Genomic DNA, 27,536 nt, shown 5'->3' on the forward strand with positions numbered 1-27,536 from the left:
TATGGTCGCCCATTTGATTTCGTCACCGACCATTACGCACTATGCTGGTTGTCGTCATTGAAAGATCCCTCAGGCCGTCTCGCCCGGTGGGCACTTCGCCTGCAAGACTACGACATCCGCGTGCTGTACCGCAATGGAAGGCAACATGCTGACGCCGACGCCCTGTCACGCTCTCCCTTGCCTGACGACAATGCCCACAACTCCGCGTCTCACCTTGCCATTTCTTCCATTAGCATTCATACCATTGCTACTGAACAGCACAAGGATCAATGGATCGCCTCACTGATAGACTTGCTGGCTGATCCATCCACTCGCGCATTGTGTCGTCAACCCCACCATTTCGCCATTCGCTTTGACCTCCTCCACAGGCGCAATTACAACGGTGACGGCCGCTAGTGGCTACTAGTCATACCTCGCAGTATGCGCTCTGACATAAGCGGGTTCTTTCATTCCGATACGCAATGTGCGCACTCCGGGGTGTCGAAGACTTACCACCGCATTCGCCAACGGTACTTTCGGCGCGGCATGTACCGCTACGTGCAGAAATTCGTTCGCTCCTGCATAGATTGTCGGCGCCGAAAAGCTTCAACGCACCTGTCACCGGTAGGTCTGCAACCTCTACCTTGCCCTGCCAGGCCCTTTGGGCGCGTTGGCATCGATTTGTATGGGCCACTTCCATTGACGTCGGCTGGTAACCGCTGGGCCATTGTCGCTGTCGACCACCTCACGCGATACGCCGAAAAGGCCGCTCTCCCCTCGGCTACAGCGAGTGATGTGGCCTCCTTTCTGCTCCAGCGATTCATTTTGCGACACGATCCACCCCAGGAACTTCTCAGTGACCGAGGCCGCGTCTTCCTGTCTGAAGTCGTTGAAGCCATTCTTAAAAAGTGCAACGTTGTTTACCGCAAAACTGCTGCTTACCACCCGCAGACGAATGACCTCACCGAACGCTTCAACCGTATGCTTGGCGACATGCTCTCCAAGTACGTCGCCGCCAATCACACAAATTGGGATTACATTCTACCCTTCGTCACCTACGCATATAATACCGCCCCTCAGAGCACCACTGGCTTTTCACCTTTATTTTTATTATACAGAAGGCACCCGTCGCACACCATCGACACGATACTTCCGTACAAGCCAGGTCCGTCTGAGTGGGCGCCTATTTCTGCTACAGCCAAGCTTGCTGAAGAGTGTCGAAAGCTTGCAAAGACCTTTATTACTGCGCACGATCAAGAGCGGCAAAAAAGCATTCGCGCTGACGCCAGCACTACTGCGCCCACGTTCGTCCCTGGAGCGCTCATCTGGCTCTCGATCCCTACCACTGCAACTGGCCTATCTTCAAAACTATTGCCCAAATACGAAGGCCCCTACCGTGTCATCGAACACACTTCCCCTATAAACTACTTGATTGAACCAATCGAACCATCTTCGGACATGAGCCGTCGAGGACGCGACATTGTTAACTTGGAGCGCCTCAAGGCCTACCATGACCCGCTCATTGTAACCACATGTTAGGTCGCCAGGCTCCCTTTTCGTACCCGAGGTAGTTGTGGCAAAGCCTTCGAACAGTGGGTTGTCCTCTCCAGTGCCTTCTAGTGGGTCGCCCTTTTCATAAGAAGAGCAGCTCGTGCAGACAGTCGGTTTCCGCATCGACTGTCGCTGTCGTGGATCATCAACGAGTGTCTGCCAATAAACGTCTTAACAATATATATATATATATATATATATATATATATATATATATATATATATATATAAATATATATATAGGTTGTGTTCTCTGAAAAACGGAGGAAGTGTCAAAGCAGTGAGGAGGAAACTTGGGATAGGCAAAAGTCGGATGTATGCACTAAGGGACAAGGAAGCCAAAATAACTACCAATATGGATAGGATAGTTGAAATAGCAGAGGAGTTTTACAGAGATCTGTACAGTAGCCGAGACAACCACGACCTTAATACTATAAGAACTAGCAGTAACCCAGATGACACCCCACCAGTAATGATAGAAGAAGTCAGAAAAGCCTTGGAGAGCTTGCAAAAAGGCAAAGCTACTGGTGAGGATCAGGTAGCATCAAATCTGCTGAAAGATGGAGGACAGATTGTGCTAGAACAATTAGCCACCCTGTTCACGAGGGGTCTCCTGGCGGGAAGAGTACCAGAGTCTTGGAAGAACGCTAACATCATCTTAATACATAAGAAAGGAGATGACAAGGACTTGAAGAATTACAGGCCGATCAACTTGCTCTCTGTAGTATACAAGCTATTTACAAAGGTAATTGCTAACAGAGTAAAGAAAACATTAGAATTCAATCAACCGAAGGAACAAGCAAGATTTAGAACAGGCTACTCAACAATTGACCACATTCATACTATCAATCAGGTAATAGAGAAATGCTCAGAGTATAACCAACCACTATACATAGCCTTCATAGATTACGAGAAGGCGTTTGATTCAGTAGAAATATCAGCCGTCATGCAGACACTGCGGAATCAGGGCGTAGATGACGTATATATAAACATTCTGGAAGAAATCTACAGGGGATCAACTGCTACCATAGTGCTTCATAAAGAAAGCAACAGAATACCAATCAAGAAGGGTGTAAGGCAGGGAGACACAATCTCCCCAATGCTATTTACCGCGTGCTTACAGGAGGTTTTCAGAAGCCTAGAATAGGAACAGTTAGGGATAAGAGTTAATGGAGAATACCTTAGTAACTTGCGCTTCGCCGATGACATTGCATTGCTGAGTAACTCAGGGGACGAATTGCTACTCATGATTACGGAGTTAGACAAGGAGAGCAGAAAGGTGGGTCTTAAAATTAATCTGCAGAAAACAAAAGTAATGTACAACAACCTCGGAAAGGAGCAGCGCTTCGAGATAGGTAATAGTGCACTTGAAGTTGTAAAAGACTATGTCTACTTAGGGCAGGTAATAACCGCAAAGCCTAACCACGAGATTGAAGTAACTAGAAGAATAAGAATGGGGTGGAGCAAATTCGGCAAGCACTCTCAAATTATGACAGGTAGATTGCCACTATCCCTCAAGAGGAAGGTATATAACAGCTGTATCTTGCCGGTACTTAGCTACGGAGCAGAAACCTGGAGGCTTACAAAGAGGGTTCAGCTTAAATTGAGGACGACGCAGCGAGCAATGGAAAGAAAAATGGTAGGTGTAACCTTAAGATACAAGAAGAGAGCAGAGTGGATTAGGGGACAAACGGGGGTTAAGGATATCATAGTTGAAATAAAGAAGAGGAAATGGGCATGGGCCGGGCATGTAGCGCGTAGACAAGATAACCGCTGGTCATTAAGGGTAACTAACTGGATTCCCAGAGAAGGGAAGTGGGTTAGGGGGAGACAGAAGGTTAGGTGGGCAGATGAGATTAAGAAGTTTGCGGGTATAAATTGGCAGCAGCAAGCACAGGACCGGGTTAACTGGCGGAACATGGGAGAGGCCTTTGTCCTGCAGTGGACGTAGTCAGGCTGATGATGATGATGATATATGTTGTGACTTCCTTTATTCATCCCTTGCAGCAGAATAGCAGTCATCATCATTATTGAGCCTCCTCACGAGCTCACGCTTGGCCTCGTGGCAACGCCCGCTCACCCTTGTCTTTTTCTTTCTTTAGTTCCATTAAAGCCTTTCATCTGGCAAGACGTGTTTTTGCTTGATGTGAGCCAAGCCGCAGCAGAAAGGCTCAGAGGTCCAACACATGGTGCCGAAACCCTGGACCTTTGACGACGCCAACATCATCGACATTAGAAGCCGCAACATCTCGGAAGACGGCGCCTGCGATCTTGGCAAGATACATCGACTGCGGGCGGCAGAATGGAATGACATTTTAGACGACGCCTCAGCCTGCGGTCCCAGCTGGATGTCCTGTTGTCCGAGGCGGAAGACCAATTGTGAGGAAATCAAGCCGTCACGGCAGCAGCAGTAAGTGTATTCCTCGACTGAATAAGCTCATTTTATGGTCAGATAGAGAAAGTGGATGAGGCAATTTTTGAGGAGACGCCAGACGACCTGTTGGACAGCGACACGTTAGACGCTGGAGAATACCGCGACAAGGTTGTTACTCTCACAGCGAATCTACGAGTCAAGCTGAAGGAATGTCTGGTTCCTCCAGCCCCACTTATCATCTGGCAAAAGCAAGCTTCCCCAACTAGAACTCGTAAAATTTGATGGTAACCGCAGACTATGGCCGAGATTTTGGACGCAGTTTACATCAGCAGTCCACAACAACAACGAGTTAAGCACAGCTGACAAGTTTAACTACTTGAACAGTTTGGTTACCGGAGCAGCCGCGTCGGCCATATCGGGATTACAAGCTACCGAAGAGTGCTATAAAGACGCTATTGAAATTTTAAAGAAGCGTTTTGGAGATGAACAGATCATAGTGCACGACCATTTGCAAGGTTTGCTGGATCTAAAGCCGATGTCGTCGTCAGCAGACGTTCGTAAGCTTAGGCAACTTTACGACAAGGTACAGGTTCATATTCGAAGCCTCAAGGCGCTTGGCACAAACTCGACAACTTATTGCTCCATGCTTCGGGAAATCCTGCTAAGAGTTCTACCGACGGACATGGTGCTGCGTTTTCACGAGATGCATAAGGCATCCTCGTCGGCTGCATCCTCTTCGAATATGCAAGGCAATTCAAACCGTGTAACGGTTCCAGAAGATAACGATCTTCGAATGCTTCTGGAATTCTTCAACTCACTTGTCGGGAAGCTGTTGCTGAACAAGACGTAACAGAAACTCGTCCAGCCCCAGATAAGGGAGGACTAAAACACAGTCATCCATGTGACGTTTCCACGACAGCTGCTCTACAAAGTTCAACAAAAAGTCTGCAACAATGCCTGTTCTGCCGGTTTGAAAAGCATCCTGCCAAAGTCTGTGATACGAAGAATATCGACTTCTCAAAAAAAAAAAAAGGGAGATGCTCATCAAAGCTGGACGATGCTTTCGTTGCTTAAAGCAGGGCCACATGGCAAAAGATTGCAGAAGCCGGTTAAAATGCGGCAAGTGCGCAAGAAGGCATGCAACATCTGTTTGCGCATCCGATGACATCAAAAACGGCAAGAAGGCGATATCTGCATCGGTCAATGTGGTGTCCAAGCAGGCAAGGTCAGTCATAATGCTCCAGAGTCTGACAGCCACCGTATTGGGCACCAAATCATCCAGTCGCTACCGAGTCCTTTTTGATGGCAGAAGTCAGCGAAGCTTCATTACAACCAAAGCTTATGAAAGACTTGGATGCGAACTAATAGAAGAGGAAACGTTAGCCATCGGTGTGTCCGGGGTTAATAACATACAGAAAACCATGAAGAAGGTACGTGTATCGATTCTCCCTGCGAACCAGAAGCTTCCGATTTCAATAGAGGTGCTGGTGGCGAACACGATATGCACTGAATGTATTCCGGTACCAGAAGAAAATGTTATAAGAGAAATGAACAAGATGCACTTGGATACGCGAGCTCTCTCTTTACAAGGAGTAGAAGACAAACAGATTGTGGTCCTTATTGGATCAGACTATTATTGGGATATAGTAACCGGTATTGTGAAGCCTGTGTTCGAAAAGTTGAAAGCTGTCAAGACGAAACTGGGATGGACTGTGCAAGGACCATTGTCTACTGCATCCGATGTTACACAGAGTGCCAGTATTGCAGTCCTACGATCCACAGTGACCGAGCAAGATATCTCGAAACTTTTGACTCGTTTCTGGGATATAGAAAGCACCGGTATCCAGGCCAAAAATGAAGAAACGACGGTCGCTGAATCGGTGCTGGCAAATTTTGAGAACAACATCAATAAAAAAAACAATCGATATGAAGTGGCGCTACCGTGGAAGGAAAGGGTTGAGATGGGTGAAAACTACGCAGTTGCACTCAAACGTCTGCACAGTTTGATGAAGAAGCTTAACAAAGACAGTGAGCTCTTAAAACAATATGAAGCAACTATTCGAATGCACCTCGAAGAGGGATATGCTGAAAAAGTACCTTCAAAAGAAGACCAATCAATTGGACCCCGGTATTATATGCCACACCGAGCCGTCATACGAGAGGACCGATCTACTATGAAGGTACGCATCGTGTTCGACGCTTCGTCTCACGCATCCGGGATGAAGTCCTAAACGACAATCTAGAACCCGGCCCAAATCTAAATCCCGACGTAGTGACGCTACTGCTTCATTTCCGACGCTACAAGATAGCAATGAATGCTGATGTTGAGAAGGCGTTCCTTCAAATTGGCCTGCAAGAACACGACAGAGATGCACTTCGCTTCTTGTGGTTCAAGGCTTCACCTCATGTGGACAGCGCACTGCCGGAAACAGAAGTTTGGAGAATGACGAGAGTGCCCTTTGGAGCTACTTCAAGTCCTTTCCTTTTGACTGCAACCTTAAAGCACCACTTCAGGTCCGAAGAAAATCGCTTTCCTTCGACAGCCCGGCTATTGCAAGACTCCATATATATGGATGATCTTCTTATTGGCGCTGACACCATTGAACAAGCTATTCAAATGCATAAAGAGATAATTGAAATCTTCAAAGATGCTTCAATGAACATTCGTAAATGGGCCAGCAATGACCCCATTGTATCTGCCGTCTTTGTACAAGGAATCACGTCTTCCAAAAAAATCACTTTGCTCACCTTCTGGACCTCTGAAAGTCCTGGGACTTTATTGGAACAAACAGACGGATACCTTTTCGTTTAGGCCCCAGGATATTCTACAGTTTATGGAGGAGCATCGAATTACCAAACGCTTTGTGCTCCAAGCTGTTGCAAGGATCTACGACCCTTTGGGGTTTCTGTCACCCTTTATAGTAAGGGCGAAGATCTTCCTACAAGATCTCTGGAGGGAAAACCTCGGCTGGGAAGACACCATGCCAATGAAGCTGCCAGCTGTCTGGAAAAAATGGAGCAAGGTGGTAGCCATGCTACATGAGATCAGTATTCCCAGGTTCCTCGCAGCGGGCAGCGAAGGCGCTTATCAAAAGGCAGAACTGCACATCTTTTCAGACGCTAGTCAGTCAGCATACGGTGCTGTAGCCTACCTTCATACCGTCGACTCAAGTGGTACCGTCCACACTATACTATTAATGGCAAAGACAAGAGTTGCACTGTTAAAGACGGTTACCTTGGCGAGGCTGGAATTAATGTCAGCTTTACTTGCAGCCCGCTTATATGCCTACATCATCAAGAACTGCGACCTGGGCATTGGTGAAGTAACATTTTGGTCAGATTCCCAAATTACCCTTTGCTGGATTTACAAGGACCCCGTTTCTTGGAAGACATTCGTACGGTACAGGACGCAGGAGATCAGAAATTTGACAGAATATTCTCGATGGCGATTTTGTCCCGGAAAAGAAAACCCTGCAGATTTGCTAACTCGAGGCTTAACTGTACACAAACTGAGTAAATCACAGATGTCTCATACATTTTGGCCTGAATTTAGGGGAAACCTTGACCTCGAAAACGGAAAACTCGAGGCAGCTGAGACGGGGCCAGAAATCAATATCCACGCTGTTAACACGAGAACATCGATGCCAACGCTGATTGATAACAAACGATTCAGCAGCCTCACAAAACTTGTAAGAGTAACGGCATGGGTTTTCCGTTATGTTAAAAAGTTGAGGAAGGAAAGCCATAGGTTCGAGGAGCTGTCTGCTGAAGAAATTCAACAGGCGGAGTGCAACTTGATTCGCGTAGAACAGAGAGCTCACTTTGGTAACGAAGCCAACTGCGTCGCAAACGAGAATCCGATTCCTTCCCAAAGTCCATTTGGACAATTAAGATTGTTCCTCAACAACAACGGGCTGCTTCGAGTACAAGGAAAAGTTCAGATTACGGACGACTTGTACGGTTCTCGCCATCCAATCCTCCTACCGAAAGACTGTCACCTCGTTACTTTAATCATCAATCATGCTCACGAAAAAGTCTTCCACGGAGGAGTACGAGACACAGTGACTCAAATAAGGGAACAATACTGGATTCCACAATTACGACAGCTGATGAAAAAAGCAATACGACGGTGTGTCATCTGCCAGCGCCTACAGTCTAAACCAGTTGAACAAGTTTTACCTTGTATGCCCCAGGATCGTTGTAAACAAACGCCTCCGTTTCTTGTAAGTGGAGTAGATTTTGCGGGTCCACTTTACATCAAAGGGCATCTTCACCAGCGCTCTTACATCGCTCTTTTTACTTGTGCTGTAACAAGAGCTGTTTACTTGGAACTTGTTGAAGATTTGACGACGGTGGCTTTCCTTTGTGCACTTCGGAGATTCGTATCACGTCGAGGCCTCTGTCACACAATGTACAGCGACAATGCCCGAACCTTCGTCAAAACGTCCAAAGATCTAGAGAAGCTCTGGCGAACAATTCGGCATCCCGATATACTTGCATATTTCTCTTCCTCGAAGATTCAGTGAAAATTCATTTGCCCGAGTGCTCCTTGGTGGGGCGGATTTTACGAGAGACTCGTACGTTCTGTGAAGACCTGCTTGAAGAAAATGCTTGGTCGACGTTTGGTAAATCACACAGAGTTGGTCACATTACTAACGGAAGTTGAAGCAGTAATAAATTCTCGGCCTTTAACACATGTGTACAATGATGTGGATGAGCCGTGCCCCCTATCTCCAGCAGATTTTCTCGTTGGAAGAAGACTGACAACGCTACCACCTTACGACCTCAAAATAAAAACCGAGTCGACCAACGATCTACTGAAGAAACTTTGGAGCAAGAGAGAAGAGGATCTGCAAACTTTCTGGTCTCGTTGGTTAAAGGAGTACCTCAATGAACTCGGGAATTACACATTCAACCAAGCAAAAAGAAATCACATATTGAAGGAAGGCAATGTAGTTCTACTCGGAGAAAAACATTGTCCCAGGCAACTGTGGACCTTGGTTCGCATAGAAGAACTGATCGGTGGACGTGACGGCATTGTGAGAACTTGCTTTCTACGCTTGCCCGACGGCACTGTTGTGAAGCGTCCTAGCTACTCTACCCATCGGAAGCCAACTAGCGTCATCTGTCGACGCGGGAGACTGTTGTGACTTCCTTTATTCATCCCTTGCAGCAGAATAGCAGACATCATTATTATTGAGCCTCCTCACGAGCTGACGCTTGGCCTCGTGGCAGCGAGGCCAAGCTCACCCTTGTCTTTTTCTTTCTTTAGTTCCATTAAAGCCTTTCATCTGGCAAGACGTGTTTTTGCTTGATGTGAGCCGCGCCGCAGCAGAAAGGCTCAGAGGTCCAACAATATATATTATAGTCGTAATGGTGTACTTCACCTTTGTAAAGAAAGATAAGTGGTGCAAATTATTCTATATCTCCCCTTTGCAGCATGCCAGGATTATAGTGTTGTGTTGGGGTTTTCCTTCTGCTCTGTGCAAAACAGAAAAACAGAGATGTGTTCTAGCCTTTTGCAATTGCCTATGACATTTTTAAACGTTTTTGTGTTTCAATTGATTTCCTCTTACAGTTGCACAGTAATAGATCTGTTGTTTTACAGATTAATAATATTGGTAACGTGTTCTTTGGTGGCCACATTTCAGTGAGCAAAACGTGCTTTATGTGGCCAACTACGTGAGCTACCACTAACAAGGGAGGGTCATCTTTGTATTTTTTTTTTCGTTGTTAGTACAAATATCCTGCTTTTGTGGCATTCTTAGTAGGCTTCTTAAATTTAGTGCGAAAATTGCTCCTGCCAGCCCCCACTATCCAGAGTCACATTACTTACTACTCTTCGTCTTTTGTCAAAGAACATAATTTTATTCGTTCAGCGAACTGGGAGCGCAGAGAAAACACAAAGGACGAAGCGAGGAACCACACAACACGAGCGCTCAACTAACAACTGATTTATAAATCAGTTGTTAGTTGAGCGCTCGTGTTGTGTGGTTCCTCGCTTCGTCCTTTGTGTTTTCTCTGCGCTCCCAGTTCGCTGAACGAAGAAAATGAATTACCAACTGGCCCACATTTTGATCCTTTTGCAACATAATTTTAAACATTATATTTTGGAGTTTCACTTTCAAAACAACGATGAATTATGCGCCATAGTGGAGGGTTTTATATTAACTTATACCCCCTAGGATAGTATGATATGCTTTACACGAAAGCACGTAGACACAATGATACTATGCATGTTTGTTGCGACAGTGTCGCGGTTACAGCACTTGGATGCTAACTTCAAGGTCTTGGGTACAATCTTTGCAGTGGCAGTCCCATTCGGATAGAGGTATGATGCTAAAGGTACATATGCGGTATATGTGCACCTTAAATACCTCCAAATGGTAAAAATTGCCAGAGCCCTCCACTATGGCAACCTCACAATCATTTCATAGCGTATAATTATTATTATTGCAGTTGTTATTATGCCTCCATCAAAATGTGGCTTCCTCAGCTGTGATTTCATTTTGCCTTCTCATGTTCAGCGCCAGAACACCTTGGCTGTCTGAGCCAGTGCATTATGTGGGAATAGGTTGTTGAGTAGAGAACTTCCCTTTCTCAATGGGTACGATTGACAGCAAAAAACAATTGTATCGGGCCAGTTGGTATGAATCCACCTTGGTAGGAAGCGCAGCAACTATTACACAGAACACACAACACAAGCGTTTAACTTCAGCTAAATGTTTATTGCAAACGACACAGTTTATAAAGGGGGTGAAAGAGAAAAAAAATAATAAAAGGCAGACCAACAAAAAGCACTCGTCCAAGTCCCGTACATCACTTATCTGTTATTATCTCTCACCCTATCCAAAAAACAAAGTTCTTTCTGCGTGAGCGAGATAGAGGGTGTACTAACACACTCAAAATCAAGTTAAGCGCTTGAGTTGTACGTTCTGTGTGATAGTTGCTACACTTCCTACCAAGATGGATTGACAGCAAGGTTGAATTTAGTTTTTCTCAGTTACTTTTAATAATTTTTGCTTTCTTTGACAGGTTTCCTGTGAGTGGTATGCACGTAGTGGGACAATAGCATTTTATAGAGGCATTTGCTTTTTTTTTGCATTTGCTTAAAGAAAACCTCCTAATTTAACAGGTCACCTCCAAGGCAATATGAAGACGTCAAGGCATCAGTTGAAGACATGGATGGGCACGACCCCTACTGAATATGATAATACCCTGATACTCTCGCATCTAATGGGCATGTAATGTATTGCTTTGTTATATCACAGCTTCTTTTCTTCTCGTTTGTAGTATCTCCCGTACTTGTCTATTCATATTTCTTCACTATTCGATTCCGGTTTATATGTACACTTAAACATGCTTATGTATGTAAGCAACGTCTAGTCACAGTGCGTAATGTATGTGTTTTGTGCTTTGTTCTTAAATTTGGAAATGTGTATGGAATAAAGTTGGCTCAGTATTTCCCTAGCACAGCGGACATTTATTGAAAGTTTTGCGATTTCAGAAGTTCAAATCATGTGTAAGTTTTTCTATGGTTTCAGGTGCTAATATGATTATTTCTTTTCGGAAACGTGCTATGGTAAAAAAATTGTGTGTCCTTTGGTCTAATTTCAGTAATTTTAGTGCGAGTCCAGAAGAGCTAATTTAATTAGCCACTGAAAACTTATTCATGGTTTGATCTTCCAAAATTTCAACTTCAGAGAGTAAAAAAAAAGGACTATAAAAGACTGCTTTTAGAAAACACCCTGAATAAAAGACATCCCTTAATCTCCCTGTCATGTACACAGTGTGTCCTACTAGGCGTGTTTGGGACTTGCATAGGATAACCCTGGGTTAAGGAAAGCGCGGCCAAATCGACTTTCAAGAGATCTCGGACAGAGGTGTCCCGGAAAGGCAATGAATATCTGATATCCAGTCAGGGGTGTCCTGTGGACGTCCCTAGCATTGTCATTGTTGTCACTGGAATCAAACCTCACAAAACAGCAACAAAAAAGAAAAGAAAAAGTGAAAGGAGTAGGACGTGGGCTCCTCCGTTCCTGCTCTCCGAGCCGACGCTTACGCGGAGAAAGCATGAGAGAGAGAAAGAGAAACGAAAAAAAATCCGTTTCGCAAGTGGGAGATTCCGCAGCCCACACTCTCTCGCCCTGGCCTTTTTTCGAGCGTTTCGGGTTTTAGTGGAGGCGTGGTGCCGCATGGGTATAGGTCGCTGGGCGCTGCTGCGTGTGCTAAAAACACGCCTTCCAACTCGCTCGAGGAGCCGTGCTGCCAAGAAAATCGCTGGGGGTGGGGGGGCAAGTGCTGAAGCGCACCTTTCAGCTTGCACAGCATTCGATATATCCGAAGACGGGTAAAAATACCGTTCGACGTAAATGTGTGAATTTCTCTAGTTTTGCAAAGGAATTTCAAGGGGATAACTTGCGAGTTCAATATACCTGAAAATTTGATATATGTGGGTTTGATATAACTGTGTTCAACTGTAGTTCTCATACGCATTCTTTTTTATGCTTCTCGCTTACCTATCATTGTGTCATGGTAACAGTGATGTTCTAAAAATTGTGAAATTGTACTTTACTAATACGCAAAAAATCGTTCTGCGCTTCAGTGTCCTTTTAAATGTGCTATGCCTTTCTTATGGCTTTTATTGCGGTACTGAAATGTCAGTAAACGTGTTGTTTTCTTGCTTGATGTATTCTTTCATGTTTGCACTCGGAAGCAACAGTTACAGTATTTATTCAATCTAAGCTGATGGTTTTTTTGAATTTCTTTGTATCACAGGGTCGTCTTAGATTTGAGGATTTTTAAAGAATGTGCCATTTTTCTTCTACAAAAGTGATGCGAAGCTAACACCACCTAGACATTATTGTAGCCATTAGTAGCCAAGCCAACACCTGCTCTAGTACACACGCAAAGCCGCCATATTTATCTATGTGGCGAGCCATTTGTCGCTTCGAGTCTCACTTCGAGTGAGCTGCATGTGGCGTAGCTGAATGGCGTCAAACAAGCGTAGTCATTATAGTTAGGCGTATAAAAGGAAAGGTGTGCTAGCCATGGAGTCGTCCCGCAACATTCAAGCCGAGCGGCACTTAGGAGTAAAGGAAAAGAATGTTCGTCACTAGAGGGGCCAACAGGAGAAGGACTTCGCGTGTGCCACAACGACGATGGCTTTTACCAGTCCACGAAAAGGCTGTTCCCCTGAAATGCAGACGGCATTGGCCGACTTCGTTTAGATGCAGCGAGCACCTGCATTCCAGTGACAACGCATGTGCTCCAGGCGAACCCAAGGGAGCCTTCGAGGGAGCGAGGCGGCAGACTTCAAAGCCAGCCGAGGCTGACTGTATAAATTCATGAAGCGCTTTGGCTTCGGCCTTCGTCGTCGAACCTCAATCGCCCAAAAGTTACCAGCTGACTATTAAGAGAAGTTGCTGGAGTTCTAGCGTTTTGTGCTTCGAAAGAAAGCAGCAAGAGCATATCTGCTAGGCCAATTCGGCTACGCGGACCAAACGCCGGTGTATTTTGATATGCCGGTGGCGTACACAGTCACTGAAAAACGGGTCAAGGAAGTGAAGGTGCGCTTGTAGAGATGCTGTGCTGCTCAGCAGATGGGCACAAGCTCCCTCCTTATATCATCTTTAAGAGAAACATACTGCCAGTAAAAAAAGCCTTCCCGCAAAACGTCATTGTGCGAGCCAACAAGAACGGCTGCATGACTAGCGCCATGGTCAAGGAGTGGCTGAATATCATATGGTGGCGGCGTCCAGGCGCTTTTCTGTGCAAGGATTCTTTCCTTGTTCTGGACTCGTACCGCAGGCATTTGACCGACAGCATCAAGGCTGCGCTGGCTGTAGTGGACACCGGCCTCGCCGTGATACCGGGTAGAATGACGGGCCAATTGCAGCAACTTTTTTTTTGCATTAACACTGTCCAAGGATTGCCTGTGGGGATTATAAACGGACTGGTTAAGCACCGAAGATCGACAGCTGACCCCGACAGGCCGCATCAAGTGGGCATCACTGTCTCAGTTGGCAGGTTGGTTGGCTGCAGAATGGGGCGACATCCCAGGAACTTTGATCGTGTGCTTTTTCAAGAAGGGCGGCATATCAAATGCGCTTGATGGCACCGAGAATGGCGCACTGTTTGAGGCCAGCGACAAAGAGATCGGGGACGACGACTCAGGATGAGCACGGAATCTTGATGGTGAACCAACGGCTCTGTTTCATCTTCATATATTTCAATAAAAGTTTTCTCTTTGTGAATGCAGTCTTTGCTTCTTACCCAACCTCAATTTGAGGCAGATTTTTTTGGGGGGGGCTTCAAACTTTACAAGGGTTGGCTTACGATTGAGGTCAGACTAGATTCAAGTAAACACGGTATGCAGAGCCTTTTCTCTCTTTTTTTTTTTACACCACTTCTTGCTGTTCACTGTAGTCAGCCAAAGGGGGTGACCTTTTAAACTTCGATCATGATAATGCTTATTTTTGTGAGGGTTACACAGACTGATGCGAGTTCCCATGACCTGGCCAGGTTTCCCCGAAATTCCCTAACATTTTTAGAATGGTGCAAGTTGCCCTACTTTTCCAGGTTGGTAGACACCCTGTTATTCCAACTTGTGCGACCTTGAATTGTTTGGTCAGACAACACATATAAATAAATAAAAAGTCAAAAGCTCACCTTGAGTACGGTGTCACCTTCTTGCAGAGTGCCATCTCGCTCAGCCAGAGATCGATTGCAAACTTCTTTCACAAAGATACGGCAGCCGAGCACAATGCCAAAGTCTGCAAAAAGTATTATCGTGCTATTGACATCAAGGCACATGCATTTTTGTATCATCACATCCAGAATGAGCTAGAGAAATTGCTGCTCATCCCCTGCCGTAAGTCATACATAAGTGGCTTTCATGTGACATGCTGCACGTATTAAATTTCTCACAGAAGTAGCCACAACATTCACTAAATGAGAAATGAATGTGCATGATGCAATTGAGGGAGTGGTACTACTTAACTGCAGGTGCATTGCCTAAGTGAGAGGGATAATATTTTAAAAATGTCACCCTTAACTGAAGCACTTTTCCAACTGAATAACATGCACCCAATTCCAGTTTTTTCATACACAGGACTACCGATGCTCCTGCTGCAACATGTCGCCGAGATGTCCCGAAGCTTGCAGGAGGCCGCAGTTGAGCTCCCACAACCTCTTGTCGTATCTTTTCGTCTGTTCATCGTAATGAGCTCCGCAAGACAGCTGGATACCGTACACAGGAATCTTTGAACATTCAACGAACCTTCTTGCATGCAAAATAATTTTAACGAAAAGGTACGTGGAAGTGCGTAGACCCGACTTGGTTCCTTCATCAGGGGGGACTGGGGCTACTTTGCAACGGTGTCTTCAAGGCACTCGCGGGCCGGTTATTGACCCCCCCCCCCCCCCCTCTGTCGTTTTTGCCGTGGCGCGTAGTCCGTATCCATACACCGGAGGAAGTGTTCTGAGAAAACAGTTCATGTTTTGGGCCATCCGCTGTATATGCCATGACTTGAGTAGTAACCTTGTCCTCCAGTTAGTCTCGTTTTCAAGGATGGTCATTGCGTCAAAATTTATCCGGTGGTCAAACATCTCGGAATGCTTGGCGACGGCACTGCACTCTTAGTAGAGCTTCCGGTCTTCCTGCATGTTGTTTGAGTCGTTTCAGTAGGTTTTTTTTTTGTCTCGCCAATATACGAAGAAGGGCACTCAGTGTACAGGATTTTGTAAACGACACCAGGGGTCCTGTCCTCTATCGCCCAGTTTTTTTGGGTGGGGAAGGAGGCGGCCCAGCATACATGAAGGCACATACGTGATGCGAAATCCCCCCCCACCTTTTTTTTTTTTAAGACCTGCGTCAACATCTCGCTGATTCCTTGGGCGTATGGGACGGGTACGCGTTTCCAAGGGCTGCCAATTAATGCTGATTGGGATGATATAAATTCATTTCATCCTGCTTGCCACAAGCCCTCGGTTGTGATCCCGTTAATCCATAAAGCCAAGAACTCACTCCAACAACACGGAGCGAAAGAAAGAAGAGGCCCATGTAATTGCAGACCTCAGAAAAAAATGAATACCCTAAAAACTTCATGCGAGCCGTCACCCACTGCACAGAACAATAGAGGATACGAACAACCTAATCAGTCCTGACACCGGCAGCGGCTCAAATGATCCGTGTGGCCAATGGCGGCACGCTGATGCTTCTTGGTCTGTGTACTGCCCGCTTAGTATAGTCGACCACACTGATTCTGTCATTTTTGTCGTAATTCACCACTGCCGTTATGACGTTACCTTAGGCCTGGACTTCTTGTCGAGTCATTCTGCTCTTATAGATGGTGTTAGTGGCATCCTTCAGCTAGAGCTGCCTCAGAAAGTCGCTACTACCCACACTGCTTTGTCACGACTGTGCTCTCTTCAGGATGTGCAGCTGTCACCTCATGCAGCAACCTACGTCGTTTTGACTGCACAGCCACAGGTTCCTGATGGACAATATGTCCTCCTTGCCCTCACCGAAGTCCTTTTGAGTCACAATGTTGCCATTCCCCATACGCTTGTGACAACTGCACCTTGCTCTCACTTCTGAATTTCAGCTTGTGTCCACAAGTGCTTCCTCGTGGCATGTTCCTGGCCAATATATCTAATGCTGACAAATTCGAAATTGCAGCTTTCACCACCAAGACTGATTTACTTCAGCCTCCTGTAGCTAATAGCAACTGTTCTCTACCGGACTGTTTATCAATGATTGCACCCGACCTCAGCCCTGCACAAGCCAACGACATCCGTCGCCTTCTTGCGTCATATACCAACGCAATTTATTTCAACGACAGTTCAATGTCGGTTCTTCTGGCCTGAACTGTACCACAGCGTGCGTCGATATGTCACCACTTGCTACCTAAGCCAGCGCCGCAAAAGACCTTCTTTGCTACCAGCTGGATATCTTCACCCAATTGAAGTTCTCTTTGAACAATTTCATCGCGTGGGACTCGACCATTTTGGCCCTTTTTCGACGACGACACTAAGAAATAAATGGATCGCTGTCGCCACAGATTATGTGACCCGTTACGCAATAGCAATGGCCATGCCATCCAGTTGCGCCACTGGCATTGCGGATTTTCTTCTTCATGATGCCATCTTGCACCATGGTGCACCCCAGCAGCTGCTTACAGACCGTGGCTGCTCTTTCTTGTCCAGAGTTGTCGACGACCTCTTTCGAACGTGTGCCACAAAGCACGAGCTATCTACCACCTACCACCACAAACTAATGGCCTAACTGAACGTCTTAACTGCATGCTCACAGAAATGTTTTCAATGTACGTCTCCCAAGATCATCTAGATAGGGACACCACATTGGCTAATGTGACTTTCACATATAGTTCCTTTCGACAAGACACCGTGAGATTTTCACCTTTTTATCTTTTGTATGGTTGCGACCCTATATTGTCATTTGAAACCACTTTGCCTTTTGTGCCATCTGCTACAATGTAAACTCATGAAGCCATTGATCGGGCTCACGTGACTCGTCAAGTTGCCCAGTCTCGTCTCCTCAGATCACAGAATATGAAAAAAGCCTGCTACGACCACCGACATCGCAATATAAAATTTCCCCAGGTGATCGCGTGCTCCTCTGGTCACCATGTCGCCGTGTAAGTCCCTCCAAAAAACTCTTGTCCTGCTATGCAGTACCCTACGAAATCATACGTCAAGTGAGCAACGTGAACTACGAGCCAGCGCCATTGCACCCAGATACGTCACCAAGTTTATCACCTGTTGACATTCTCCATGTTTCGCGGATGAAGCCTTACTTGTCTTGCACTTCTCCGGACTCGCACCGAGATTGCACTTCAACACCCGGGGGTTCTGTTACAGAGATGAAATGCAGAAGCTAACAAGCCTGCAAGCGTGTCAATCAGCCATCGTAACTCTTGCCTGTGCTTTTCCTCTGTAAATATATCTTGTACATCAGCCACCAACACGCTAACAATATCTTCCCATTTTGTGTAATTAAAATGTGTTTGTCATGCTGCTTCTAACTCACGTCTCTCTCAATTCCATCCACTGCAAGCACTCCCGAGATGATCGTGACAAGTCCTGTACAACGACTTGCCATTCGAGACAAAACACCATTTGCCTAATCTGATGTTCACCCAGCGATAAGGCCGCTAACGCGTACTCGGAGTCATAAGCACCGTTGAAATATACTTGCACTGAATCACAAAAACAATAAAGAAAAGTGGCAGGGCTCGCAGGCACAGGGCAACGCATTTCTAAATTACAGGGTTCCATGCACACAAAGATTTTAAGAAATATCTTCCTTTGCGTGTAAATTTTAAAATGAGCGCCATACAAATTCGCCCCCCTTCCCAAACTGTACTTTCGTCTCAACTCGCACGACAAAAACTACTCATGGCACAAAGTCATTGGTGGACACAATGTGCCTACGCCCTCTTTTTATGCAGAGCGGCAAGTGTCAGCACCTAACTCTTTCTTACTCCGTGTGTTCTTACCCATAATGTACTGCGCAAGAGATGGACTTAAACACGAAGTAGAGAAAAAAGACAGACAAGAGCAGACTATCAACTGAAGCTTTATTGTAAGACCACGGCAATATATAAAGAAAAGGATAAAAAGCAAAAAAGGGCAAAGGGGATAGGAAAAAGAAACGAGGGACCAAATCAGCAAAACCTAGGCCACCACAAGAACAGCACACACGTCATACAAAACCTAAAAAGCTCAACTCATTATCACGTATGGCCACAGAAGCAATACTGACGCACGACTCAGAAGTCTTGTGAATATGTGCAGCCTCAATAAGTTCGCCCACTCTTTGGTTTTTGTACCGAAGCAGCACAGAAATATCATTAAAGAGCGGCATGCAGCCACATTCACTACAGTGGGCTGCCAGATGAAGGCCGGTGTGGGCTTTCAGAGAACTAAAATGTTATCGAAGTTTAACATGCACACAGCGACCTGCCTGACTCAGGTATACACGATTGCATGACAAGGGTATGGAGTGGACAACACCAGTGATAATTGATACATAATTATGAATATGACTAACCTTGCATGTATCTTGCTGGACATATATCTGATTCCCAACTCGTCTATCTACTTTGGCACATAAGGTGGATAACTTGTTTCTGGCAGAAATAACCGCTCGGACGTCATATCTTGATGCCACCTTTTTTGGCAGTGGGTAAAACCATAAACATATAAAAGAACAGCATATTTCTTGTGCTGTGCCTTCTCAACCAAGTTGCAACAAACACCAGGGCCTCTTTTTATTTTCTCAATTAACTTCTCGCAGACCTTCAATAATACATCTCGTAGGAAGCCTGCTTGTCTCAATTTTCGGACTTGCCCAGCAATACTTTTTTCAGTGAAGAATTTCTTCAGTGCAAAGCAAAAACAAGAGAGTGCAACGGCATTTTTAACCAGTTTCGTATGGAGCGATTTATAGTCCAGCACAGGTTTCACAGACCTAGGGGTGTAGCACCAAGACGCATGTGTGTGCGAGAACTGTAGCTTAAGATACAAAAATTAGATGCATTGTTCTTTTAAGTATTCCGAAGTGAACTTTAGGCCAAGACCACACTGCTCAAAACACTTTAGAATACCTGCCAACATATCTTCAGTTCCCTTACGAAAAAAAAATGATGTAGTCATCGGCATAACGAAAAACTCTCGTTACTGAGGCCTGTAATATCAGTTGAAGCACCCAATCAACTCTACTCAAAAAAATATTGCTTAATACTGGTGCCACCCGAGATCCAATACATACACTATTCACCTGCAGGTACACCTCACCTAGGAAATAAATAAATAAAGACCGCAGGTAAGAGAACAAAAGTTCTGTGAAATATTCAACTGATATACCACTTAAACCTATGAAGGCAGGTTCATCATTATGACACGTAATGCATTTCTTCACTGCAGTCAAAATGTGATTATGATGTCGAGAATAAAAGGGGTCCTCTACATCAATGCTCCCGGTATCACAATTAACAAGGTTGTATCACGCAGAAGTTGTACAATCGTTTCTCCGAGTTAGGTGCGATGGTCATCTATATATATAGAAACCACAAGCAAGTCTGCAAGAAACCAGACAAACAAAACTGCCACGTGTCACGTTCCGTGATTATTGTGCAAAAAGGTATACCAATCTTGTGCGTTTTTATAATGCAAAATACCTCCTGATGCGATTTGTTCACTTTTTTTTACAGACTGCGCAACCTTCTGCAGGTTCGTGTCCAACAAGAGGGCTACAGCTTGTTTTTTTCCTTTCTGTCGGCTTGACAGAAGTAATCCGGAAATTTTTCTGCACAGCCTGTAATGCCTTCTTGCAATACATGCCTTCCAGCAAAACAACGAACTGACCTTCTTTGCCAGAAACAAGTAATCTAAGTTGATATAAAATCGACCATTCCTCCAGTTAAAAAATGGCCCTGGCCTGCCCGTCGTCCGAACTATAGCACCCATACACTCTCCAATGCACCGCTCTTTTTCATACTCAGGTACATAGAGGGAAATATCATGCAAAAAACTGACATTTTCTACATTCAATAGGCAAAGCTCAAAAGCAAACTTAGGTCCTAGCTCAAGAACCTGCCTGTGTTGGTGCAGAAGATGCACATTCCCCAATGTGACAACATGGTCGTTTGAAGCAGAAGTCTTTTTAAGTAGAGGCAACGACAGGCGGACTATATTCCAGAGCGCCTCAGTAGCTAGGTCGGCGGTAGCACACCAATGTCTGTGGAATCCATTCCTGCGAAATTGGTGGGTCGGCGCACCAGTCCTCACTACACCATACACTGAGGTAATCCTTGTAGTACCGAACCTGACGCCACCACTCCGAGCACAAGATGTGGCATAACAGCCTCGAGTGGCCTGGGCAGGGATGCATCCACCCACACCAGGCTTGAAGCTCGGTTGGGCACGTGCCATCTCTGTTGTGCCAACAAGCCGTGCAAGCCTTCACAACACCGACGGTGATGAGCGAAGTCGGGACGACCGGATCATTAACAGGAAAATTAACACAAGGAAAAGAGCCCGACATGGGAGAAATGAACTTCAGAAGAATGGCTAGTTGGGTAAGATGGTACTGATTCATAATGTGCTGCACAAAAAACGGACGGAAACCCGAAGTAGAAAAAAAGAACTGACAAGTGCAGACTATCAACTGAAGCTTTATTGCAAGACCGAGGCAATATATAAAGGAAAAAATAAAAAGCAAGGTAGGGCAAAGGGGTAGGAGAAAAAGGCACAAGGGACCAAATCAGCAAGAGGAATAGCACGCATGTCATCTTATCTAATGACCAATGCATACCATTTTTGGATCTTCCACTACGATTCTCGCCCACACATGTGTCTTAGTGCTACAAATCTAGGTCTGTGAAACTTGTGCTGAACTATATATCGCTCCATACGAAACTGGTTAAAAATGCCATTGCACTCTCTAGTTTCTGCTTCAGACTGAAGAAATCCTGCACTACAAAAAGTTTTGCTGGGCAGGTCCAAAAACTGAGACAAGCAGGCTTCCCATGAGGTGTGTTGTTAAAGGTCTGTGAGAAGTTAATAATAAAATAAAAAGAGGCCCTGGTGTTCGTTGCAACTTAGATGAGAAGGCCCAGCACAAGAAATTTTCTGTTCTTCTATATGTTCATGATTTTACCCATTGCCTAAAAAAGGTGGCATCAAGATATGACGTCCGAGTGGTTATTTCTGCCAGAAACAAGCCGTCCACATTATGTGCCAAATTTATTTATTTATTTATTTATTTATTTATTTATTTATTTATTTATTCATTCATTTATTTATTTATTTATTTATTTATACAATACTGCAGGCCTAGGGCGGCCCAAGCAGGAGTGGTTTGTTTGTATATCAATGATGAAAACCAGATTTAAACAAAAAAAAGAAATACAAATTGAGAGCAAGACGAAATAAGCAATGAACAATCGAAGAAAACACCAGAGAACAGGAGAGGACTGATCACTGCATATTTCAGACATATGGCACATAAGAAGGTAAAAACCAAAACAGGAAAAAAAAAGAAAAAAAAGAAAAAAAAAACGAAGCAAGGCAGCAATGATCATAACAGTAGCGTAGCACAGATTTTACACAACTAGATATGGGAAACCAATCACAGGATAAAGGCACCGTTACAAATTTATTCTCCGAGCTGGTTAAACAACTGACGAACATTATTTGATAAGAAGGTTTCAGATGGTAAGGCATTCCAATCACTTAGGGTGCGCGGGAAAAAGGAATGTTTGAATTTGTTTGTGCGTGCAAAAATCGAGTTAAATTTAAAAGGGTGAAAGTTCCTGGTGGGTCTATGGGGCAAAAGGTTTAGATAAGGAGCGGGGTCGAGTGCAAGTTTACGGTTCCAAAGCTAATAAAGAAATTTTAGTCTTGTTATTTTACGGCGGCTCTGTAAGGTCATGATGTTGATAGTTTGCATTAAAGAGGTAGGCGAGTCATGTCGGCGGTAACGATTATATATGAACCGTACAGCCAGCCTCTGAATTTGTTCAAGTTTGTTAATGTCTTTTTTAGTGAACGGGTCCCAAACGATACACGCGTATTCAAGATGAGGCCTGATTAGCGTGTTATATGCAAGAAGTTTAACATGAGAGGGGGATTTTTTTAGTTTGTGACGTAAGAGGCCGAGCTTACGCCGAGTTGATGCACAGATTTTGTCGATATGCATTGACCAGGTTAGATTATTTGTAAGTGTTAAGCCGAGATATTTAAAGCTATTGGTTTGAGAAATTTCGACTCCCTTTACAGAGTAATTGAATATAAGAGGACATTTTTTATTAGTTATGTGCATGTACACCGTTTTAGTTTGGTTAAGCTTCATTCCCCAAATGTCGCACCAATTAGATATTAAATTCAGGCTGTCGTTGAGGGTAATTTGGTCATTAGTTGATTCAACAGCTCTGTACAGAAGACAGTCGTCCGCAAATAAACGAATAGCAACGCTTTCGTGCACACAAGAGGTTATGTCGTTTATATATACCAGAAATAATAAAGGCCCCAGGACACTTCCCTGAGGCACTCCGGAGTTAAAAGTAGATAGACGAGTCGCACATCAGATGTATGTCCAGCAAGATACATGTGATGTTAGTCATATTCATAATTATGTGTCATGTATCACCGGTGTTGTCTACTCCACACCCTTGCCATGCAATCGTGTATACCAGAGTCAGGCAGGTCTCTGTCTAAATGTTAGACTTCGAGAACATTTTAATTCTCTGAAACGCCACTCCGCCTCCATCTAGCAGCCCACTGTATTGTATGCGGCTGCATGCCGCTCTTTAATGATAATTTTGTGCTGCTTCGGTACAAAAACCAAAGAGTGGGTGAACTTATCGAGGCTGCGCATGTTCACAAGATTTCAGAGTCGTGTGTCAGTGTTCCCTATGTGGTCATATGTGATAACGAGTTGAGCTTTCTAAGTTTTGTATGACGTGTGTGCTATTGGTGACATGGCCTAGGTTTTGCTGATTTGGTGCCTCGTGCCTTTTTCTCCTCCCTCTTTGCACTTCCTTGCTTTTTATCCTTTCCTTTATATATTGCCTTGGTCTTACAATAAAGCTTCAGTTGATAGTGTGCGCTTGTCTGTCCTTTTTCTCTACTTCATGTTTCCATCCATTTTTTGCACAATACATTATGGATCAGTACCAACTTGCCCAACTAGCCATTCTTCTCCGTGTGTTACACTTAACATCCACTGCTTCGCCCACTCATGATCATTCACTCCATAAATATGCAGTGTTTTCTTCATTTACTTTAACTTGACTGCAACGGCCTGTCTTTTAATCACTTTGTTTAAAAATACAGATTTCTGTCTCTCGGTGCTCACGACAACCTAACTGAGAACAGTTAATTCATTTTTTACACGTGTTGTCTAGGATCAGAATGTTCATCTAGTACATTTTGTCGAAAGACATGTTAGTGTAACCACGGATGTGAGCTCCATTCAACTTCCAGGCAGACTTCCATGTGCACATGCTATAAAATACGAGAAAGACCTCTACCGGAACTGAGTCATCTTTTTAAAAACTTGTAATGAAGCGTTCCCATATTTCAGTTTGTTTATTCAGCTACACCAACTATTATCAAAGTGCTAACACAAAGAAGCTCAGCTGATCCAAACAGCCCTCTTGATTTATGTCAGCTATAGGAAAATACTCTTTAGTGACGTCGGATAACCGCATTTAACATGCAATCACAGACGCCTACCCACTGACATAAGTGAGAACCGGCCTCTGTTTGAAAAGAGAGCACCTGAGAAAACAGCAACTTCACACTCTGCTTGTAGCCTTTACACGGCGTGCATGGCTGCAATATTTGGCTGAGCAGTTCATGGCGATATCTGCTTCGCACAGGGTGTCTTTCTTTCAACCAACCTAAGAGGTGTCTCATGACCCCTTTAAGAAAGTGAAACGAGATTTTCCTCTGACCATAATATGGTCTACCTAATGAAAAGATAGAAAGGTAGATATGTTAAGCTCATTGAGTCAGTCATTCTCAGCACACCGTACACATTCTCATCAATAGAGAGTTCAAGTGATGCTTCAAACAAGCGATCCATAGTACATACCATCTTTCTTCTTGGTTCTTGTCAAGGTTACTCGCACCGACTCCGCATGGCCTAGGATGACACGGCGTTTGATCACCTGTATGGCAAAAAAACGAGTGACTACTGCAATGAACAGGTCATGGCAAGACAGCCATTAGGGCTAGGTGACCCTTCCAGAATGGGTCATAGTTGGCATTCTGTTAGCTATTACTACAGCTAGTTGAAACCCCACTATCACGGGTAAAGGGGACACAAAGCATGTGCCAAATGGTTGCAAGTGGCAATTGCGTGTGCAGCACCAGGGGAGCAACAACTGAAATACAATTTGGAGCAATTTTTGGAGCAGCAAGATGTTACTTTTAGAGCACAAAATTCCAAATTTGTAGCAGGTTATGGAAAAAAACATGCATTTTTATCCGGAAGTACCAAATTTGGAGCATTATAAAAAAGGAGGCTTACATTAAGGAAAAGAAAGTGTTTCAACCATTCAACATCACCTAAATTGTGCTGTGTGAACATGGGCACTGCTATTTCAATGAAAGCAGTACTTTGAACCACCCAGAATCATAAAGTCCATCTTAGCCTTTGCTACGCCTGTCAAATCTTTTGACAGACTCTGCGAATTCAAGTATAAATCTGCCAAGCTCACGAACTTGGAATTTGGGAGATTCGTAAAACCGAGGAGTAGAGGTGGTGAAAGAAGAAAACTGGTGCACAATTTAGTTTTTTTTAAGGAAGCAGGAATTTCATACGCTGCTTCAAATTATTGCCAGTAGCTTATTTAGACATCAGTAGCTATACTGGTACACAAAATTATGCGGTGTACAAACGCATGAGTAAATGAGCTCGGCGCAACGATCGGGTATTGTATCGAATTGGCGCAATTCGCGCAGCTGTTGCACCCCTGAGCACAAAAAAATACTTGATGCTGTGCAGCACTGCCATGTCCGCAAATGCAATTGGTGGGCGGAAGGCTTGTGGTATGCGACCTGAGCCATGGAGGTTGTCACAAGTGAGGAAATGGCATATGGACAATAACAACAAAGAAGGAGGCGCAGGAGCACTAAGAAAAGGCCCGAGCCAAGCATGGAGTAGCACTCGGCTCGGCGCGTGCGACACGAGGTATAATAGAAGATTACAGCTTAACGAGCTGGCATTGTTTAGGTGTCTGCGGTACAAAAAGGTGGCACCGGCAGCTTCGTCCTGCCGGTGGAAAGCAGCCATCGTCTCCTTCTGGAGGCTGTGACATTGGCACTCCGTTGCTTGGCCATTGACCTCAAGAAGGCTGAGGCAAGGCTTCCAGAGGTGCTGCAGCACCTTGTAGCAGTTGCGGGCGCACCAGCAGCAGTCCCCCTTTTGAACGACAGCCAGCAGTGATCCCCGAGAAGCCAGATAAATACTTCAAGCAGATCGCACTAGGCCTAGCTGACAAAGCAAAGTGTGGGCCATGCAGGATAGCTTGTTGGTTTAGAGTGCTTGGTCATGTTAGCTTCGTGTTTTTAGAAGGGGGCATTTTTCCTCCCAGGTTGCGGCTTCGTTGTGGCTTCGTTGCATGCTGTCATTTTCATAAATTGCTTGTTCTTCACAAGATAGTTCAGTAGAAAGTCAGCACTCATTTTCGTTCACCTCGTTGTCTTAAGTCTTTCCTTGTGCTGTAATTACTAAGCGAAAAAGCCAATAAAGATGCCCCATAACGTTAACGATAGCGAATGGAAAAACACTGTTGGCAGCGTAGCTATCCATTACGCATTAGAGCTTCAACTAAAGAGGATTGTCAGCTACTTCAGTCGTGGACCCAACACAACAGAGGTTGGACTTAAGGCGATTGATAGAACCAAGTAAGAATTTCATTCAGACTGGGACTACGGTTGTAATGCGATGCCAAGGTGGCCAATAGCTAGAGACTGTAGCTAGATGTAGGGAGGACTGAAGATATTTTTTCCTTAATTTTTAAGCGTTAAGCTCCTTATGGTCGAGGCTTGCTACAATGTTGGCCTTGTGCGCCGTAGCAGCCACTGATGATGATAATGAAAAACAAGTGCGTTACAGACCACACATTCTCTTTCTGCCACTGCAGCACAGCACAAGCATGACACGGCACCCACTACACATCCATGACGATGATGCTCGTGGCAGTAACAAACAAGCACGTTCCAGACCACACATTTTTTTTTTTTTTTTTCATTTATTCCACCTTAAAGGCCCGGAGGCATTACATAAGGGGGGGCGGCGTACAAGGTATGTCGAACAACTCAACAAAACTCGAAGGGTTCCAAAACGTAAACATTCAAAGAACAATGAAAAAAAAAAAAAAAGGTACAATATGCAAAGTAAAACGCCAATATTACCAAATGCAAATAAAAAAGTAATGGTACAAAGGTAAGCTTCCAGAGAAAAGTGACGACAGTTTATACATTAGTTAAAAAAAAGTATTTAAACATTGGCAGGGAAAACAGCACATTCAGTTAGATTGCGACATGTGACATTTTAGCTTACTGCGGAAAATTTGGCGGTTATTACACGTGACTATATTATCAGGTAGTTTATTCCACAGTGTTATTCCATTGGGAAAGAAGGAAGTAATCATTGCAGAAGTGTGTCCATTTATTGGTGCGATAGGGTGACTGTGGTTTATGCGGGATGAAGTTCTGTGTGATGGTTGAAGGAGGACGTGCCGTGATTGAGGGTGATAATAGAAAGCATGCATCAGACACAATCGAGAAATGATACGACGAGATTCGAGGGACGGCAGTTTCAATGATTCTTTTAGTGCAGTAACGCTGATATCGTTAGAGTATTGGGAGTAAATAAAACGGGCAGCGCGGTTCTGAATCCTTTCTAAATCGTTAGTTAGATATGTTTGTGAGGGTTGCCAAATTGAGCAAGCATATTCTAGTTTCGGTCGGACGTACGTTTCATAAGCTAATTTTTTAATGTCTGGTGAGGCTAATTTTAGGTTGCGGCGCAGGTATCCGAGAGTGCGTGAAGCTTCTGAACAGATTATTTGAATATGGGTTGACCAGGATA

At 44.6% G+C, this 27,536-nt stretch overlaps 2 protein-coding genes across 2 annotated transcripts in view; both read right to left on the reverse strand.

Moving 5' to 3' along the window:
- The window catches only part of pyd (zonula occludens-like protein polychaetoid), a gene marked incomplete at its 5' end in the record, with an annotated part of 754,603 nt that overhangs the window by 608,470 nt on the left and 118,597 nt on the right, over positions 1–27,536 (reverse strand). The window contains 2 exons of the mRNA XM_075893243.1: positions 14,576–14,679; positions 24,531–24,606. Coding sequence (XP_075749358.1) covers positions 14,576–14,679; positions 24,531–24,606 — 180 coding nt within the window. The remainder of the gene's footprint in view (positions 1–14,575; positions 14,680–24,530; positions 24,607–27,536) is intronic.
- The window catches only part of LOC142813835 (uncharacterized), a 213,605-nt gene that overhangs the window by 52,960 nt on the left and 133,109 nt on the right, over positions 1–27,536 (reverse strand). The gene's annotated exons all lie outside the window — the stretch shown is intronic.

This window comes from Rhipicephalus microplus, chromosome 4 (genome assembly GCF_043290135.1).
Source record: "Rhipicephalus microplus isolate Deutch F79 chromosome 4, USDA_Rmic, whole genome shotgun sequence".
NCBI lineage: Eukaryota > Metazoa > Arthropoda > Arachnida > Ixodida > Ixodidae > Rhipicephalus > Rhipicephalus microplus.